This window comes from Macaca thibetana, chromosome 7 (genome assembly GCF_024542745.1).
Source record: "Macaca thibetana thibetana isolate TM-01 chromosome 7, ASM2454274v1, whole genome shotgun sequence".
Lineage (NCBI taxonomy): Eukaryota > Metazoa > Chordata > Mammalia > Primates > Cercopithecidae > Macaca > Macaca thibetana.
This window is the reverse complement of record NC_065584.1, coordinates 127934556-127953860: the sequence shown is the minus strand read 5'-3', so window position 1 is coordinate 127953860 and position 19305 is coordinate 127934556. Positions and strand designations below refer to the sequence as shown.

The following is a 19305-nucleotide window of genomic DNA, read 5'->3' as shown; positions in this document are numbered from 1 at the left end:
TGGAGCTGGGTGAATTTAAACTTTATGTGGTTGTGTTGAATGTATGTAAGGAGGCCTACTGGGGTATCTGCATAGTAGTCACTCAAAAGTTGATGTGCTGGTGTCACTGATTAGATTGGTATTGTCTATATTCCTGATTTTGTATTAAAGTTTGGTGGTAAATGTCTTTTGTGCTAATATCCAGTAATTTTTTTCAGACCCTGTGGATTCTTCTAACTTGGACACATGTGGTTCCATCAGTCAGGTCATTGAGCAGTTACCTCAGCCAAACAGGACAAGCAGGTATACAGTGTTTGAAGGGGTTTATTTAAGTGTATTATCGAATTTATTCTTTTATCTGTACCTGTTGCCTGATCCCAAGGATAAAAGGATTAATCTTTTTCTTATGGATTAGGAAGTGGGACTTGAGGGTTGTATTAGACAGTATTGTATTAGTACTGATAGCTGGAAACTCTTTTGTGACGGTAATAACAATTTTTATACTTACATTATTCAAATCATGATCTGTCTTGTGCATGTGAAACAAAATAAACATTCCTTCTAGTAGAAAAAAATTACTGAAAAGTATTTAGGGGCCAGAAAAAAAATTATTGAAAAGTATTTAAGATTATGGCTCATGCCTATAATCCCAGCCCTTCGAGAGGCCAAGGCCAATGGATCACTTGAGGTCAGGAGTTTGAGACCAGCCTGGCCAACATGGTGAAACCCCATCTCTACTAAAAACACAAAAATTAGCTGGGCCTGGTGGCGCATGCCTGTAATCCCAGCTATTCATGAGGCTGAGGCAGGAGAATCGCTTGAACTCGGGAGGTGGAGGTTGCAGTGAGCTGGGATTGTGCCACTGTACTTCAGCCTGAGTGACAGAGCGAGACTCTGTCTCAGGAAAAAAAAAAAAAAAATTTAGGAGTATTTTCAGAACTATCAGGCACGTTTTCCATCTATCAACCGAAGTAACCCACCAGTTTTAGATCTAGAATGTTTAATTCATACCCTAAACAGGATTCAATTTTTACCGTGTCTTATGCATATCTTTATAGTATCCATTTTTTGAGTTCATCCTCTGTGTTAGGTCCTATATTGGACATTTGGCATATAGTATAATGTTATTTAATCCTATTCTTAAAGCAGCTGTACAATGAAGACATTGTTATTACTTCCATCTTATACAGGGGAAAATTGATGGGCAAAGAAATTAGATAACTTGCTCTAGAGTACATTGCTAGTAAGTGACAGAGCTGGGCTTTGAACCTGATCCTTATGACTCTAATGTTTCCTCTTTCTTTCTAACTAGTCAGTGCTTCTCTGTCTTCTGTCCCAATACTTCTAAGGTCCAAGGAGAAAGTAGAGAACATCAGGAGTTTTGGGATGGTAGAAAGGGGAGGTGGTTAGAGAGGAGAATGTTAGCTCGAAATGGTTAAAGACTATCGTCTTTTCTTAAAACGAAATGGTTTTTGGCTGGGCACAGTGGCTCATGCCTGTAATCCCAGCACTTTAGGAGGCTCAGGCAAGAGGATCACTTGAGCCCAGGAGTTTGAGATCAGCCTGGGCAGCCTAGTGAGACGTTGTCTCTACAGAAGAAAAAAGAGGGGCTGGGCGCGGTAGCTCACACCTGTAATCCCAGCACTTCGAGAGGCTGAGGTGGGCAGATCACCTGAGGTTAAGAGTTTGATACCAGTCTGGACAACATGGTGAAACCCAGTCTCTATTAAAAATACAAAAATTAGCTAGGTGTGGTGGTGGGTACCTGTAATACCAGCCACTCAGGAGGCTGAGGCAGGAGAATCACTTGAACCTGGGAAGCAGAGGTTGCAGTGAGCCAAGATCGCGCCTTTGCACTCCAGCCTGGGCGACAGAGCGAGACTCTGTCTCAAAATAAAATAAAATAAAATACTAAAAAAAAATTAGCAGGGCATGATGATGCATGCCTGTAGCTCCACCTATTCAGGAGGCTGAGATAGAAGGATCATTTGAGCCTGGAGGATTGAGGCTGCAGTGAGCCATGATTGTGCCACTGCACTCCAGCCTGGTTGACAGAATGAGACCCTGTCTCAAAAAGAAAAGCTTTTTTGGAGGTGTGTTTTATTTTACAGTCTGTGTTTGTTTGTACGTATTTTTTTTTCCTTGCAAATCAAGTAAAATAAATGCTGTAGAACAACCTGCAAACCGATGGGCTCATTGTGGCCTGCAGAAGTGTTTTATTTGGCCTACATAGGTGGTAAAATGTTAATATATTTGAATTAATTGATAGAATTTTAAAATGGGGAAATTTCTCATAAAGCTTAGAGTTCTAGCTTTTGGCATTTCTTGTCTCTATTGGCAACAGTTGGCTGGAGTTATGAGTAGCAGTCAACCTCTGCTTATATGGAGCATTAGTGCTATGATTTGCCATAGTCACTAAATTCACTATTGTACTTGGACACTGAGGCCAGGTGTTCTTTTGTCGTTTATCATAGTGCTTGTGCTTTTGTTCTTACACCCAGCTGCTTCACTCATCTATGTTACCTTGCTTTGATTTCTGTGGGCATTTAAGGTTATGGTACCTCTTTAGGAACACGTGCCAGGCTTATCTATGTTTTTGTGGCTCAGCATCCTGGTTTGAGCCAGTGGGGACAGGAAGTATGCACATCCCTCATTGTGAATGAAGCAGTGCTATTTGAGAAGTTTCATGCTACTTCTTCTCATGTTAAATAAATGTGCAGGCACTGTAGCATGTGCTTTAAAGGGGCTTTTGCCATTGAGGAGCTTATAATTTAATAGGAGAGACATGTTAAATGAGTCATTACATCAATAGCTATTCCATTACCACTGTGATCATTGCAAAGAGGAGAAAATATATATATAACCTAATCTGAAGGATAAGGGAGCACCTCTTTGTGGAATACAATCTACACAATAAATATGAATTTGATAGGCATAGTTGAAGGGCTTGGGAGGGCATAGTTGAAGGGCTGCAGATTTCTATGTGCAGTATGCAAGGAGGAGCTTTCCAGACAGAATGAACTGTGTGTGCATAGGCCATGAAGCTGGAAAGAATTTGGAGTTGATTCCAAAAGAATAAAATCCCTTCAAAACCCTTTTTTTTTTTGAGACGGAGTCCCACTCTTGTTCCCCAGGCTGGAGTGCAATGGTGTGACCTTGGGTCACTGCAACCTCTGCCTCCCAGGTTCAAGTGACTCTCTTGCCTCAGTCTTCTGAGTAGCTGGGATTACAGGTGCCCACCACCACTGCCAGCTAGTGTTTGTGTTTTTAGTAGAGATGGGGTTTCCCCATGTTGGCCAGGCTGGTCTTGAACTCTTGACCTCAAGTGATCCACTTGCCTCAGTCTTCCAAAGTGCTGGGATTACAGGTGTGAGCCACCTTGCCTGGCCAAATCCACCAAATTTATTCACATTTCCTGTTTTACTTTTGTGTGTGTGTGTGCGCGCGCGCGCATGTGTGTATTAAGTTGTACATAGTTTTATCACCCGTGTAGGTTTGTGTGTGCACCACTACAGTCAAGATACAGTTCTAACACTGCAAGGATGCTTATTGTTGCCCTTTTATAGCCACACCTACCTCCCTCTTTTGCACCCAAACCCCTGGCAACCATTAATCCATTCTTTATGTATAAATGTCATTTCAAAATATTATGTAAAATGGGATCATACAGTCTGTAACCTTCAGTGATGGGCTTTTTTTTTTTTTTTTTGAGGCAGAGCCTCACTCTGTTGCCCACGTTGGAGTGCAGTGGCAAGGTCATGGTTAGTGCAGCCTCCACCTCCTGGGCTCAAGCAATCCTCCCGTCTCAGCCTCGCAAGTAGCTGAGACGACAGGCACATGCCACCACACCCAGCTAATTTTTTAACTTTTTGTAGAGATGGGGTTTTGCTGTATTGCCCAGGCTGGTCTCCAACGCCTGGGCTCAAACGATCCTCCTGTCTCATCCTCCCAGAGTGCAGGGATTACAGGCATGAGCCACCATGCCCATCCCTGGGATTGGCTTTTTCAATCAGCATAACTTTTGGAGATCCATCCATGTGTTTGCATGTATCAATAGTTCATTTTTATTGCTGAGTAGTCTTCCATGCCATGGATGTACCACAGTTTGTTTAACCATTCGTCAATTGAAGGACATCTGGGTTTTTTTTTTCTTGTTTTTGACTACTATGAAGAAGCTGTTATAAACATTTATGAACAGGTTTTTCTTTTCTTTTTTCTTTCTTTTTTTTTTTTTGAGGTGGAGTCTTGCTCTGTCGCCCAGGCTGGAATGCAATCTCAGCTCACTGCAACGTCTACTCCCGGGTTTAAGTGATTCTTCAGCCTCAGCATCCCGAGTAGCTGGGACTACAGCTGCACATCACCACGCCTGGCTAATTTTTGTATTTTTAGTAGAGACGGGATTTTACCATGTTGACCAGACTGGTCTTGAACTCCTGACCTCAGGTGATCTGCCTGCCTCGGCCTCCCAAAGTGCTGGGATTATAGGTGTGAGTCACTGCGCCTGGCCATATGTACAGGTTTTTCTGTGAACGTAAGTCTTCATTTCACTAGGATAAATGCCCAGATTTTCAATTGCTGGGTCATGGTAGTTGCATGTTTGTTTTTTTAAGAAGCTGCCAAACTTTTCTAGAGTGGCCGTACTGTTTTATAGTCCCACCAGCAATGTATGAGTGATCTAATTTTTTTTCATCCTCACTGGCATTTGGTGTTTTCACTATTTTTTTTTTAGCCATTACAAGCCTGTAGTGATACCTCATTGTTGTTTCAATTTGCATTTCCCTAATGGCTAATGATGGTGAGGATCTTTTCACGTGCTTACTTGCTGCCTGTCATTTTCTTCAGGGAAATGTCTGTTCATATTTTTTGCCCATTTTGGGCAAATTGGATTTTTTTTTACTGTTGTGTTTTGAGAGTTCTTTATATATTCTAGATACTACTATTTTGTAGAATATGTATTTTGCAAATATTTTCTCCCACTCTATCCTTTCTCTTCATAGGGTTTTTCATGGAGCAATTTTTAATTTTGGTGAGAGCTGTTAAATATTTTTAACAGAATAATATAAGTCATTTACTTTAAAAAGGGCTTATAGGCTGGGCGCAGTGGCTCAGGCCTATAATTTCAGCACTTTGGGAGGCCAAGGCAGGTAGATCACTTGAGCTCGGGAGTTTGAGACCAGCTTGGGCAATATGGTGAAATCCTGTCTTTACCAAAAATACAAAAAAATTAGCTGGGGCAGGGTGGCACACATCTGTGGTTCCAGCTACTCAGGAGGCTGAGGTGGGAGGATCGCTTAAGCTTGGGAAGCAGAGGTTGCAGTGAGCCGTGATCGCACCACTGCACTCTAGCCTGGGTGGCATAGTGAGACCCTGCCTCAAAAATAAATGAATAAATAAGTATAATAAAAAGGGCTTATAATGAAAAGCAGAGAGTCCTTCCTCACCCTTGCTCCCTTTTCACAAAGGCAACTCTCTTTAACTGTTTATGGTTTTACTTCTTTGGGAGGTTATCTTCCTACCTCTAATACTATTATAAAACTATATGTGTTTTATATGTAAAGTAATACTTTTGTATTGTCATTTCTTGCTTTATCAGATTAAGACAGTTGAGTTCTGATAATGAAAGATGGGATAACTCAGCAACACCCTCTCAATTTTTTTGTTTTGGTTTGTTTTGTTTTAAGACCGAGTTTCGCTCTTGTTGCCCAGGCAGGAGTGCAATGGCATGATCTCGGCTCACGGCAACCTCCACCTCCCAGGTTCAAGCGATTCTCCTGCCTCAGCCTCCCAAGTAGCTGGGATTACAGGCATGCGCCACCATGTCCGGCTAATTTTGTATTTTTAGTAAAGCTGGGGTTTCTCCATGTTGGTCAGGCGGGTCTTGAACTCCTGACCTCAGGTGATCCACCCCGCTCGGCCTCCCAACGTGCTGGGATTACAGGCGTGAGCAACTGCACCCGCCCTCCCAATTTTTTTTTTTTGTTGTTTTCACCCTCTGAATTTTTGATGATAATTATTTTAATTCTTCTACTGGCTCCGTTTATACCTCTAAATAATATATTTAAACCTTTGTTTTCTCTTTCCATCAACTTTAGACGGTGGAGAAAAGTTTAACTTCAATACTGCTTTTTATCTTAATCTGGATTATTTCATTTTTTTCTGATTCATCTAATGGTTCTACAAAATTTTTTTGAGTATTTTCTGTTTTGTTTTTTGAGATGGAGTCTTGCTTTGTTGCCCAGGCTGGAGTGCAGTGGCACCATCTCGGCTCACTGCAACCTCCACCTCCTGGGTTTAAGTGATTCTTGTCCCTTAGCCTCCCTAGTAGCTGGAATTACAGGCGAGTGCCACCATGCCTGGCTGATTTTTGTATTTTTAGTAGAGATGGGGTTTCACCATGTTGGCCGGGCTGATCTTGAACTCCTGACCTCAATTGATCTGCCCATCTCGGCCTCCCAAAGTGCTTTCTATTGAGTATTTTGTGTGTGCCAGGTGTTCTTGGATTTTGGGGATACAAAGTGATCAGAAGAAATAAAAATCCAAGACCGTAATGTAGCTTACATTCTTATGTAGGGTATAGCAATATATGATAAATAAGTAAAATATGTAGTATGTTAGATGCTGATAAGGGCTGAAGAGATTAATATAGCAGGGAAGGAGAGAGGAAGCAACAAAGGAGTTGCAAGTTTATATAGGGTGTCTAGGGAGTGCTTCATTGATAGGACATTTGATTAAAAATCTAAGTGAGGCCAAGGCAGGAGGATCTCTTGAGCCCAGGAGTTTGAGAGCAGCCTGGACAACATAGTGAGACACTGTCTCTACAAAAAATACAGAGTAAGCCAGGCATGGTAGTGTGCGCCTGTGATCCCAGCTACATGGGAGGCTGAAGTGGGAGGATCGCTTGAGCCTGGGAGGTTGAGACTGTAGTGGGCCATGATTGCTTCACTGCACTTTAGCCTAGATGACAGAGTGAGACCATATCTTAAAAAAAAAAAAAAAAGTCTAAAGTGAGTAAGTGTATTTATTGTTATCTGGGATAAGTGTGATCCGTGCATGGAGAATGGCAAGTGCAAAGACCCTGAGGCATGAGTGTCCCTGGAATATGTGAGAAATAGCAAGGAAGTTAGTGTGGCTGTAGTGGAGTGACGAAGAGAAGTGAGAGAAGAGGTCAGAGAAGTCAAAAGGGAACCAGATTATGTAAGGCATTGTGAGGAATTTGGCTCTCATTTTTAGTGAGATAGAAGGACATTTAAGGGTTTTGAGCGAGGGAATGACATGATCTGATTTAGATTTTTAACAGAATCACTCTGGCTGCTTAATTAAGAATAAACTGAAAGGAGGACAAGGCTGGAGGCAGGAAAACCAACCAGGAAACTATTGACATAATTTAGCAAAATGTGATAGTGGCTGGACCAGGGTTGAAGCAGATGAAGAATGGTGAGATTCTGAGTATTTGAAAAGAGGATTCAAAGATAGATCAGATGTGGAGTGTGAGAGACAAGAAGGAAGTAATAATTATTCCAGGTTTGTTTTGCTTTGGGTAGCTGGGACTACAGATACATGCCACTGTGCCTGGCAGATTCCAAGTTTTTGATTTGAGCAACTAGAGTAATGGAATGACAATTAAGATGGAGAAGACTGCAGGAGGGGAAGTTCAGTTTTAAACATGTGAAACATTGTGCTATCTTTTCAACAGCCAGTTGGATGTGTTGAAGAAGTTATTGGACAAGGAGGCCTGGAGCTCAGAGGGAAAAGTCTAGGCCGGAGATTTAAGTTGCAGACTTATAAGCAGGTAGATAGTATTCTAAACCATGAGTCTGGATGAGGTCATTAAGTGGGTGAATGCAGCTAGAAAAGAGGTCCCAGGTCTCATGGAGCCTACCAGCATTTAGAGATCAGGGACATGAGGTAAAAACACCAAAAGAAACTAAGAAGAGCTCAAAGTGTGTGTGTTGTTTTGTGCTGTCGTCCTTCATTGCTGCTTTTCTACCATTTGCAATATTTGCTCTTGAACTTTCTTTCCCTGTGTTTCCCAAGGTCATTTATTTGGTCCTTCCAGTTATATAGATAATGTTCTATTTAGTTCTTGTAAAAATCTTTACTTAGTCTTCTTTCACTTGCTTGGGTCACGGTTCCCAACTTTGCAAATTTATATTTTCACCTCTTTTATGTTTATTAAAGTTATGCTTTAACGCTCTTTTTATGAAATATTAATTGCATAGAAGGTTGCAGGGAAGCAAAGATGGCATCTGTAATCCTGCCACCCAGAGGCTAATTGCTGTAAACATTTTGGCATCTTTTCTCTCTTTTTTTGTTCATTTGATTTATATGGTTGACATCATGTGGAAAGTAAAAGTGTATGTTTGCTGATGTTTTGCTTAAAAACATGAACATTTTTCCCATGACAATTAAAACTTAACATATTCCACAGATTTTTTATTTTTATTTCTATTTTTATTTTTATTTTTATTTTTTTGAGATGGAGTCTCACTCTGTTGCCCAGGCAGAAGTGCAGTGGCCGGATCTCAGCTCACTGCAAGCTCCGCCTCCCGGGTTTACGCCATTCTCCTGCCTCAGCCTCCCGAGTAGCCGGGACTACAGGCGCCTGCCACCTCACCCGGCTAGTGTTTTTGTACTTTTTAGTAGAGACGGGGTTTCACCGTGTTAGCCAGGATGGTCTCGATCTCCTGACCTCGTGATCCGCCCATCTCGGCCTCCCAGAGTGCTGGGATTACAGGCTTGAGCCACCGCGCCCGGCCTACAGATTTTTTATTTTAAAAGTTTAAGCCCACAGAAGAAATGAAAGAGTATACATTTGTTCTGTGTGTTGTAGTTTTTTGGTTGGGGATGAATTGTTTAAAACTGTGTTGCAGACATCAGATTTCTCCTTAATATGATGTCCCCTTAAATACTTCAGCATTCATTCCCTGAGAATAAGTACATTATTCTGTATAATCGTAGTACCATTATCACACTTAAATAATTCCGTAATATCTAATTATACGGTTCAGATTTTCCCAGTTCTCTCAAAGATGTCTTTTATTTTGTTTTATTGATTGGTTGGTTGATTGGATCTAAGATCCAAATTCAGGTTCACATTTTGTATTTGATTGTTTCACGCTTTTCTTTTTTTGGAGATAGACTCTTTCTCTGTTGCCGAGGCTGGAGTGAGGTGGGGCAGTCTCGGCTTACTGCAACCTCCACCTCCTGGGTTCAAGCGATTCTCCTGCTTCAGCCTCCCAGGTAGCTGAGACTACAGGCACGTGCCACCACACTGGTTAATTTTTTTTTTTTTGAGACGGAGTCTTGCTGTATCGCCCAGGCTGGAGTGCAGTGGTATGATCTCAGCTCACTGCAACCTCCGATTCCTGGGTTCAAGTGATTCTCCTGCGTCAGCCTCCCCAGTAGCTGAGACTACAGGTGCGTGCCACCACGGCCGGCTAATTTTTTGTATTTTTGTAGAGACAGGGTTTCACCATGTTAGCCAGGATGGTCTCGGTCTCCTGACCTTGTGATCCACCTGCCTTGGTCTCCCAAAGTGCTGGGATTACAGGCGTGAGCCACCGTGCCCAGCCTAATTTTCGTATTTTTAGTAGAGACAGGGTTGCACCATGTTGGCCATGCTGGTTTTGAACTCATAACCTTGAGTGGTCCATCCACTTCGGCCTTCCGAAGTGCTGGGATTACAGGGATGAGCCACTGCGTCTGGCCCTGTTTCAAACATTTTTAATGGTGATATAATATTTTATTAATAGATTATAAATTTAATCATTTCCTTAATGCTGAACTTAATAGGTTGTTTCTCAATAACAGTAGACTTTTAGAAATAAGCTTTCTTTTTTTTTTTTTTTTTTTTTTTTTTTTTTGGAGACAGAGTCTCGCTCTGTCGCCCAGGCTGGAGTGCAGTGGCGCAATCTTGGCTCACTGCAAGCTCCGCCTCCCGGGTTCACGCCATTCTCCTGCCTCAGCCTCCTGAGTAGCTGGGACTACAGGCGCCCGCCACCGTGCCCGGCTAATTTTTTTTTGTATTTTTAGTAGAAACGGGGTTTCACCGTGGTCTCGATCTCCTGACCTTGTGATCCGCCCGCCTCGGCCTCCCAAAGTGCTGGGATTACAGGCGTGAGCCACCGCGCCCAGCAGAAATAAGCTTTCAAAGGATTGTTCCATATTTCAAATTATTTCTTACAATAGAAATTATTAGAATTACTAGGTATGTGTATTTTTAAAGGTTTGATGCATATTTCCAAATGATTCTCCAGAAAGTATTTGTTGATCTATACTCATTAGAAGTGTATGGTGATGCTTATTTCATCTTAGTTTGAGTAACACTGAATAGTAATACAGTATTAAAAATCTGTTTTTTCTAATTTAATTAGCAACAGATGGTTTCTCTGAGTTCTTTACATGTTTAAAGATACTTGGCCAGGTGCAGTGGCTCACATCTATAATCACAGCACTTTGGGAGGCCGAGGCAGGCGGATCACCTGAGGTCAGGAGTTCAAGACCAGCCTGACCAACGTGGTGAAACCCTGTCTCTACTAAAAATACAAAATCAGCCGGGCGTGGTGGTACACGCCTGTAATCCCAGCTACTCGGGAGGCTGAGGCAGGAGAATCGCTTGAACCTGGTAGGTGGAGGTTGCAGTGAGCCAAGATTGTACCATTGCTCTTCAGCCTGGGTGACAGAGCGAGACTCTATCTCAAAAAAAAAAAGAAAGAAAAAAGATACTTGTATTTCTTTTTTTTTTTTTTGAGACAGAGTCTTGCTCTGTCACCCAGGCTGGAGTGCAGTGGCCGGATCTCAGCTCACTGCAAGCTCCACCTCCCGGGTTCACGCCATCTTCCTGCCTCAGCCTCCCGAGTAGCTGGGACTACAGGTGCCCGCCACCTCGCCCAGCTAGTTTTTTTTATTTTTTAGTAGAGACGAGGTTTCACTGTGTTAGCCAGGATGGTCTCGATCTCCTGACCTCGTGATCCGCCCGTCTCGGCCTCCCAAAGTGCTGGGATTACAGGCTTGAGCCACCGTGCCCGGCCTTGTATTTCTTTTTTTATCAGTTGTCTATTCTGTCATTTGTCTATATGTTGAGGTTCTTTGTATGTGTGAATCCTTTATATTTAATGGAGACTAATCTTTTGTTGTATTCCTTGCAGTTATTTTTTCCTAATCAGTTGTCTTTTAGATTTTTAAAAATTCATTGTATTGTATTGTATTGTAAATTTTTTGAGGCAGAGTTTTGCTTTGTTGCCTGGGCTTGAGTACGGTGGTATGATCTCTGCTTACGGCAACCTGTGCCTCCCAGGTTGAAGCGACTCTCCTGGCTCAGCCTCCCGAGTAGCTGGGACTATAGGCGTGTGCCACCTTGCCTGGGTAATTTTAGAATTTTTAGTAGAGACAGTGTTTTACCATATTGGCCAGGCTGGTCTTGAATTCCTGACCTCAGGTGATCCAGCCGCTTCGGCTTCCCAAAGTGCTGGGATTACAGGTGCGGGCTGCTACGCCTGGCCTAAACATTTGTTTCATTTTTATTTTTTTGAGACAGGCTCTCAGTCTGTCACCCAGGCTGGAGTGCAGTGGTGCTCTCTCAGCTCACTGCAACCTCCCCCTCCCACATTCAAGCGGACTCTTGTGCCTCAGTCTCCCTAGTAGCGTTGATTACAGGTGTGTGCCACCACACCTGGCTAATTTTTTTTTTTTTTTTTTTTTTTTGAGACGGAGTCTCGCTCTGTCACCCAGGCTGGAGTGCAGTGGCCGGATCTCAGCTCACTGCAAGCTCCGCCTCCCGGGTTCACGCCATTCTCCTGCCTCAGCCTCCCGAGTAGCTGGGACTACAGGCGCCTGCCACCTCGCCCGGCTAAGTTTTTGTATTTTTAGTAGAGACGGGGTTTCACTGTGTTAGCCAGGATGGTCTCGATCTCCTGACCTCGTGATCCACCCGTCTCGGCCTCCCAAAGTGCTGGGATTACAGGCTTGAGCCACCTCGCCCGGCCTTCCCTGGCTAATTTTTGTATTTTTAGTAGAGACGGGATTTTGCCATGTTGGCCAGGGTGGTCTCGAACTCCAGAACCTTGAATTCCTGAGCTTCGTGGTCCACCCGCCTCAGTCTTCAAAGTCCTGGGATTACAGGTGTGAACCAACATGCCCAGCCAGTTGTCTTTTAATTTTATTATATATTTTCACCTGTGGCGTTAACTTTTTTTTTTTTTTGAGATGGAGTCTTGCTCTGTCTCCCAGGCTGGAGTGCAGTGGCGCGATCTCGGCTCACTGCAAGCTCCACCTCCTGGGTTCACGCCATTGTCCTGCCTCAGCCTCCCGAGTAGCTGGGACTATAGGCGCCCGCCACCACGCCTGGCTAATTTTTTGTATTTTAAGTAATGACGGGGTTTCACCATGTTAGCCAGGATGGTCTCGATCTCCTGACCTCGTGATCTGCCCGCCTTGGCCTCCCAAAGTGCTGGAATTACAGGTGTGAGCCACTGTGCCCAGCCGGTGTTAACTTATTTTAAAAATATATGGGGTTTGCTTGTGCCCAGTAGTTCAAGGCTGCAGTAAGCTGTGATCGTGCCACTGCACTTTAGCCTGGGAGACAGACTCTGTCTCTTTTTTTTTATCTTGAGATGGAGTCTTTCTCTGTCGCCAGGCTGGAGTGCAGTGGCGCGATCTCGGCTCACTGCAGCCCCCACCTCCTGGGTTCAAGCAATTTTCCTGCCTCAGCCCCCTGAGTAGATGGGACTACAGGTGCGTGCCACCACACCCAGCTAATTTTTGTATTTTTAGTAGAGACGGGGTTTCACCATGTTGACCAGGTTGGTCTCGATCTCTTGACCTCGTGATCTGCCTGCCTTTGCCTCCCAAAGTGCTGGGATTACAGATGTGAGTCACCGCACCTGGCCCAGACTCTGTCTCTTAAAAAAAAAAGTAAAAAATAAAAAGTGTGTGTTTGTATTTATATACATATATAAGCTCCTTACCTGAATTTTGTTTGGACTCTCTGGTTCTATATATGTATTCTAAGATTTTTTTTACTAAAATATTTCTGTGAACTTTTAAAAAGTTTTCTGAGCCCTTTCTCTGCTCATCCGATGCATATCTTTTCTCGTCACTTGTCAGTAATTCTTCTGAAGGCAAGATTTTTCTACCTCTACTTAAAAATATAAAATTCAAGTGTGTTGATGCCTTATTTTTTCTTCACTTAATTCTGTATAGGATGTTGAATTGTTAATCTTTTAGGTGCTTTTTGTAGAAAGAAACACTATAAAGGTGAGTTATTTTACTTTTTCAGGTTTGGCTAAGAGGTGGTTGGTATGTGTCGGGGGTCAGAGTGCTTTGATTAAAGTGTTCCAAACTATCTGGGAACACATGATTATATCCTTCTGCTGTGTAGTGTTCTGGGAATGTCAGTGGAATCTGCTCCTGCTGTGGAGGAAGAGAAGGGAGAAGAGTTCAAACAGAAGGAGAAAGAGAAGGAAGAAGATACTTCGGGCAATACTACACATTCCCTTGGTGCTGAAGGTAGCCTTGTGCCTTTTGCAGAATAATAGACTGTTCTAACTTCCTTTAACATGATGGTTCAGATGTCTAAATTTCTCCTCTTTATTAGGTTACAGATTTCTCATAATGAAATTGAGAGTCATTAAGAAATTTGCTAGTAATGTAAAGTGTTCCACCTGATTTGGTGTTCAGGAATTTGAAGTTCATTGGTTAGCCCCTTTCTGCATATTGAGTTTTCTTCCTTTTGTATTCATTTATTTTTCAAATATTTTTGGAATGTGTACTTTGTGGGGTGGAAGTACAATCTGAATTGCTGTGACTGTGGGTGTAGTTTATGATGTACCTTTAGAAAGCAGACATAGTCTACCGTATTAAGTGCTTATAAGGTTTTATAGTATGAAGTATTTTTACTTTATTACACATTTTCCCCCTTCATCTTTAATACACTTATTTATTTTTTCGTTTTTTATTTATTATTTTGAGACGGAGTCTTGCTCAGTTGCCCAGGTTAGAGTTCAGTGGTGCGATCTTGGCTCACTGCAACCTCTGTCTCCTAGGTTCAAGCCATTCTTGTGCTTCAGTCTCCCAAGTAGCCAGGATTACAGGTGTGCGCCACCACACCTGGCTAATCTTTGTATTTTTAGTAGAGATGAGGTTTCACCTTGTTGGCCAGGCTGGTCTTGACCCCCTGACCTTAAGTGATTCGCCCACCTCGGCCTTCCAAATGCTGGGATTACAGGTGTGAGCCACCATGCTCGGCCACATTTATTTTTTATTTTTGAAAAATTTGGGGGGTGCACAGGGCTTTGAGGTGAAGGACTTAACAGGACCCTTCTTTGCTGAGGAAAACAGCTTGTACATTGCATAATGTTGTGGGATGATGCCTAATTTCTTGGCGTTTTTTTCCTAGATACTGCCTCATCACAGTTGGGCTTTGGGGTTCTGGAACTCTCCCAGAGCCAGGATGTTGAGGAAAATACTGTGCCATATGAAGTGGACAAAGAGCATCTACAGTCAGTAACCACCAACTCTGGTTATACCAGGCCATCTGATGTGGATGCTAATGCTGGTATGAAACATGTTTTCTGGCATTTGGAGTTGTTGTGTTTTCTCCCATACTAGAGGTAGTTGTTTTTTCCTTGATAAGTTTTGTAGCTATCCAAATTAATATAATCTAAGTCATTTAGTAAGGTTGAAGAGTTTTCTGGTAAATACTTGTCAATTGTTGGTTTGTGGGCTGAGGTTTTCTTTAAGTTATTGGTTACTTTATAGAATGATGCTTGTATATATTTGTAAATTGGACTTCTGTTAAAATCTTTGCTTTTTAAAAAACATCTGGGACTATATCTAGTATTTTGAAAAATTAATTATCCCCTTCCTGTCATTTTATAAAACTCTCAGCAATTAAGCACGAAGAACAGTCCAATGAAGATATCCCCATAGCAGAACGGTCCAGCAAGGACATCCCTGTGACGGCACAGCCCAGTAAGGATGTACATGTTGTAAAAGAGCAAAATCCACCACCTGCAAGGTAAGCCGTGTTCTTTCTAAAAAGGATTTATGGGTTTTGCTGTAGGGTTATACTTATTTCATTTTACCAGATGAAAACATTTGTAGAAACTGTTGATTTTAAAATTATTTTCCACTTGTACTGGTCATACTTGTGGTCTGTTAGAAACACTGATTATTTATGAAGTCTCGAGAATCGTTTTTTGTCTGTCTGTTTGTTTGAGACAAAGTCTCACTCTGTTGCCCTGGGCTCATGTGATTTTCTGCCCCAGCCTCCCAAGTACTTGGGCCACACTTGACTACTAATCTTATCTTTAGGCATTCTACAAAGACTTTTTTGTTGATTAAAAAAAATTTTTGTTGTAGAAATGGAGTCTCGCTGTGTTGCTTAAACTGATCTTGAACTCCTGGGCTCAAGTAATCCTGCTGCTTCAGCTTCCCGGAGTGCTGGGATTATAGGCATGAGCCACTCTGCCTAGCCTACAATGATGTTTTAAGGCTTCTCTAACTATAAGCATGACTCTGTAATCTTTGGTTGCCACTCCTCCTTTGGGATCTTTGCCTACAGAGACACTGCCTGTCTGTGGGAGGTGTACTTAGCCTCTCTGGTGTTATGAAGAGTAACGTGAATATTATATTTGAAAGCCTACTGTTTCTTTTTTTTTTTTTTTTTTTTTTTTTTTTGAGACGGAGTCTCGCTCTGCCGCCCAGGCTGGAGTGCAGTGGCCGGATCTCAGCTCACTGCAAGCTCCGCCTCCCGGGTTCACGCCATTCTCCTGCCTCAGCCTCCCGAGTAGTTGGGACTACAGGCGCCCGCCACCTCGCCCGGCTAGTTTTTTGTATTTCTTAGTAGAGACGGGGTTTCACCGTGTTAGCCAGGATGGTCTCGATCTCCTGACCTCGTGATCCGCCCGTCTCGGCCTCTCAAAGTGCTGGGATTACAGACTTGAGCCACCGCGCCCGGCCGAAAGCCTACTGTTTCTATACTTGAGGAGCACCCAGATTGCTTTGGGTTCTCAGATATCTTGCATCTGGTATTTTATGGTATCAACAGATGTAGGGATTCTCAGGTTCTTTAGGCTCTTAACTTGGTAGGAATTGGGAAATGTGCCTCTGCTTCGTCTCTAGTGATTTTTATAACCAAAGCTTCATTGCCTCTGGCCAGCAGGTGAAGTTTGAATATGGCAGAAGAAAACCGGGATGCTTCCAGTTTGGGGAAGGGGATAAACATTCAGTATTGTTTTGTTATTTCCTTCAATAGAAAGAGTTGGGAGGGAGTATCCTAAGCAAAGTTGAATATCAAGAGAAATTGTCTTTCTAATGTAAAACACTCAGCATAACAGTGACTTTTTAGGCTTTTCTTTTAGATGCTGCCTTCCATCTAGTTATGCTATTCTGTTTACCCTGGGGAGTGGTAGAACAGGTGAACCGCATAAGTCTCTGGAAAGGGGCCAGGGATGAATGTCTTCCACGTGTTAGTGTTGGTCTGAAGGAGAATTGGTGTGGGGTTTGGGTACATCAAATGGAAAAGGTCAGCAGAAGATATGTGTGGCACTAGTACAGAGGATAATTCTCATCAAATACGAAATTCCATGGAATGTCATAGTTTGGACTGTTCTCCTTACTGGCATTATTGGGGTCTGGATCAGAATTCTTCATACAGGTCTAGATAACATTATATGTAACAAAAATCCCCCAAGTCACTCATCAGAAATCTTAGAAAGCATGAAGCACGGTATTGAGCAGAGTTGAATACAGGTATTGGCTGTGTGAGAGAGTGAGACAGGTTTTAAAATGGGCTGAGGACTTTTATCACTATAAAGAACAGTTTATTTGCTTTTTAATAGATAATTATGTAAATTAGAGCCACTGGAATTTTTGAAATTATTAAAGAAAAACACACAAAAGGCCGGGCGTGGTGGCTCAAGCCTGTAATCCCAGCACTTTGGGAGGCCCAGACGGGCGGATCACGAGGTCAGGAGATCGAGACCATCCTGGCTAACACTGTGAAACCCTGTCTCTACTAAGAAATACAAAAAACTAGCCGGGCGAGGTGGCGGGCGCCTGTAGTCCCAGCTACTCGGGAGGCTGAGGCAGGAGAATGGCGTGAACCCGGGAGGCGGAGCTTGCAGTGAGCTGAGATCCGGCCACTGCACTCCAGCCTGGGCGACAGAGCGAGACTCCGCCTCCAAAAAAAGAAAAAAAAAAGAAAAACACACAAAACAGGAAAAGCTTTTTAGTAAAAGCATGTGAACTTAGGAACTTTTTCTTCTGGTGATATGAATTTCCTAGGTCAGAGGACATGCGTTTTAGCCCCAAAGTGTGTCTTGCTGCTATGGAAGCAAAAGAACAGTTGTCTGCACAAGAACTTACGGAATGTGGACTGCAGATTCAGAAGTCACCAGAGCCTGAGGTTTTGTCAACTCAGGAAGACTTGTTTGACCAGAGCAATAAAACAGGTACCAAGAGTGATTTGCTGTTACAGCTCTTCTCCAAAGATCTAAACTTTTATTTTAGTTCTGAGGCTACTGGTTAAGTTACAAAGCATTTTATAGGTTTGCAGACTTGCTTGTGATATGGAAGGAAAATACGTTTCTAGTTAATTAGTGAGAAGGGCTTTTTGGGAATAATTTCCATTTAATATTTTGACATAATTTTCTCTCTTTTGGAAATGAGATAGTGAAGAATAGCTAATACAGTAAATTTAGTATTATGGATACTAGCCATTTTCTTTTAGTTTTTTTTTTTTTTGAGACAGAGTCTTGCTCTCTTGCCCAGGCTGGAGTGCAGTGGTGCAATCTTGGCTCACTGCAAGCTCCGCCTCCCGGGATCATGCCATTCTCCTGCCTCAGCCTCCCTAGTAGCTGGGACTACCGGCACCCGCCATCATGCCTGGCTAATTGTTTCTATTTTTAGTAGAGACGGGGTTTCACTGTGTTAGCCAGGATGTTCTCGATCTCCTGACCTCGTGATCCGCCCGCCTTGGCCTCCCAAAGTGCTGGGATTACAGGTGTGAGCCACTGCACCTGGCCGCCATTTTCTGTTACATGGCTATTATGTCTTCAGATCTTAAATATGATATTAAGCTTAGGTTTTTCATATTCATCTGGGTAACAGTTTACTAACTTAATCTGTTTATTAGTTAATCTGACACAGATAGGAATTTGAAATCTAGCAGAAAGGACATAAAACTTAAAAGAATATAATTTGTTTCACACCTCTTTAACCTCCACCAATCTCATTCCACAGCCTCAGAGAGCTAGAAAACTTGAGTTAATTACCAGCAAAACATATTATGTTGGTTGTAAGGAGGGAAGGGAAGAAGGGTATATTCCTTTGCTATGCTGTGATACAGGTTGCTGTGCAAGACATTCAGAGGGTCACCAAGGAACCTTTGTTGGCCTCTTACTAAAGTTGTAAGGTTTTATTTAAGAAATTCTTTTACGCTAGGATTAATATAGTTGATACTCCATCTGTTGCTAAGGGGAAGGGACCAACAGGAGACTCTTGATAGTATAAATCAGTAATGGCTGCTCATAAATCCTTTTACTAATGCATTAGTCTTTTCTGTCACCTTTGAGCAGACCCAAATCATGAAAACTGCTGCATTTATAACATTGGGTATCATGTGCATTGTTTTGACTTCTCCCATCTGTATCATGGCCTAAGCTTGACTTCACCTAAGGTAGACATTGGAATAAAAGGCTTATTTGCTGTTTTTTAATAGAAGCATCACAAGAAAGAAGAGCAGCTAAGCAGAAGTATAAGGATTCTGGCTTTTATTTTATTTATTTATTTATTTTTTTGAGATGGAGTCTTGCTCTGTCTTCCAGGCTGGAGTGCAGTGGCGCGATCTCAGCTCACTGCAACCTCCACCTACCAGGTTCAAGTGATTCTCCTGCCTTAGCTTCCCAAGTAGGTAGGATTACACGTGCCCACCACCATGCCCAGCTAATGTTTGTATTTTTAGTAGAGATGGGATTTCACCATGTTGGTCCGGCTAGTCTTTAACTCCTGACCTCAGGTGATCTGCCCACCTCAGCCTCCCAAAGTGCTGGGATTACAGGTGCGAGCTACCGTCCCATCTAGGATTCTGGCTTGTAATCTCCAAGCTTAGGTCATGACAGAAGGGACTAAGGAACTCTTCATCTATTCTTTATTCAAGAAGCCCATTGTAGGGGTGGTTAATGTTTACTCAAGATTTGTGCTATTGTGGTATTCCATTCGTTGTACTATAAATAGAAAACAATTTCTGCCCTTTTGGAATTTCTGCCCTTTTGGAAATATGGAAATATGTTGGAAATATGGATATTACTCTTTGCAGTACTAAAT

General features: G+C 42.6%; 1 protein-coding gene across 4 annotated transcripts in view; it reads left to right on the top strand.

Moving 5' to 3' along the window:
- The window catches only part of TP53BP1 (tumor protein p53 binding protein 1), a 112446-nt gene that overhangs the window by 20340 nt on the left and 72801 nt on the right, over nt 1-19305 (top strand). For all 4 annotated transcript variants that reach the window (XM_050799343.1, XM_050799342.1, XM_050799341.1 and 1 more), the window contains 5 exons: nt 198-282; nt 13358-13485; nt 14375-14533; nt 14866-14995; nt 17266-17432. In XM_050799343.1, the coding sequence (XP_050655300.1) occupies nt 198-282; nt 13358-13485; nt 14375-14533; nt 14866-14995; nt 17266-17432 (669 nt within the window). The remainder of the gene's footprint in view (nt 1-197; nt 283-13357; nt 13486-14374; nt 14534-14865; nt 14996-17265; nt 17433-19305) is intronic.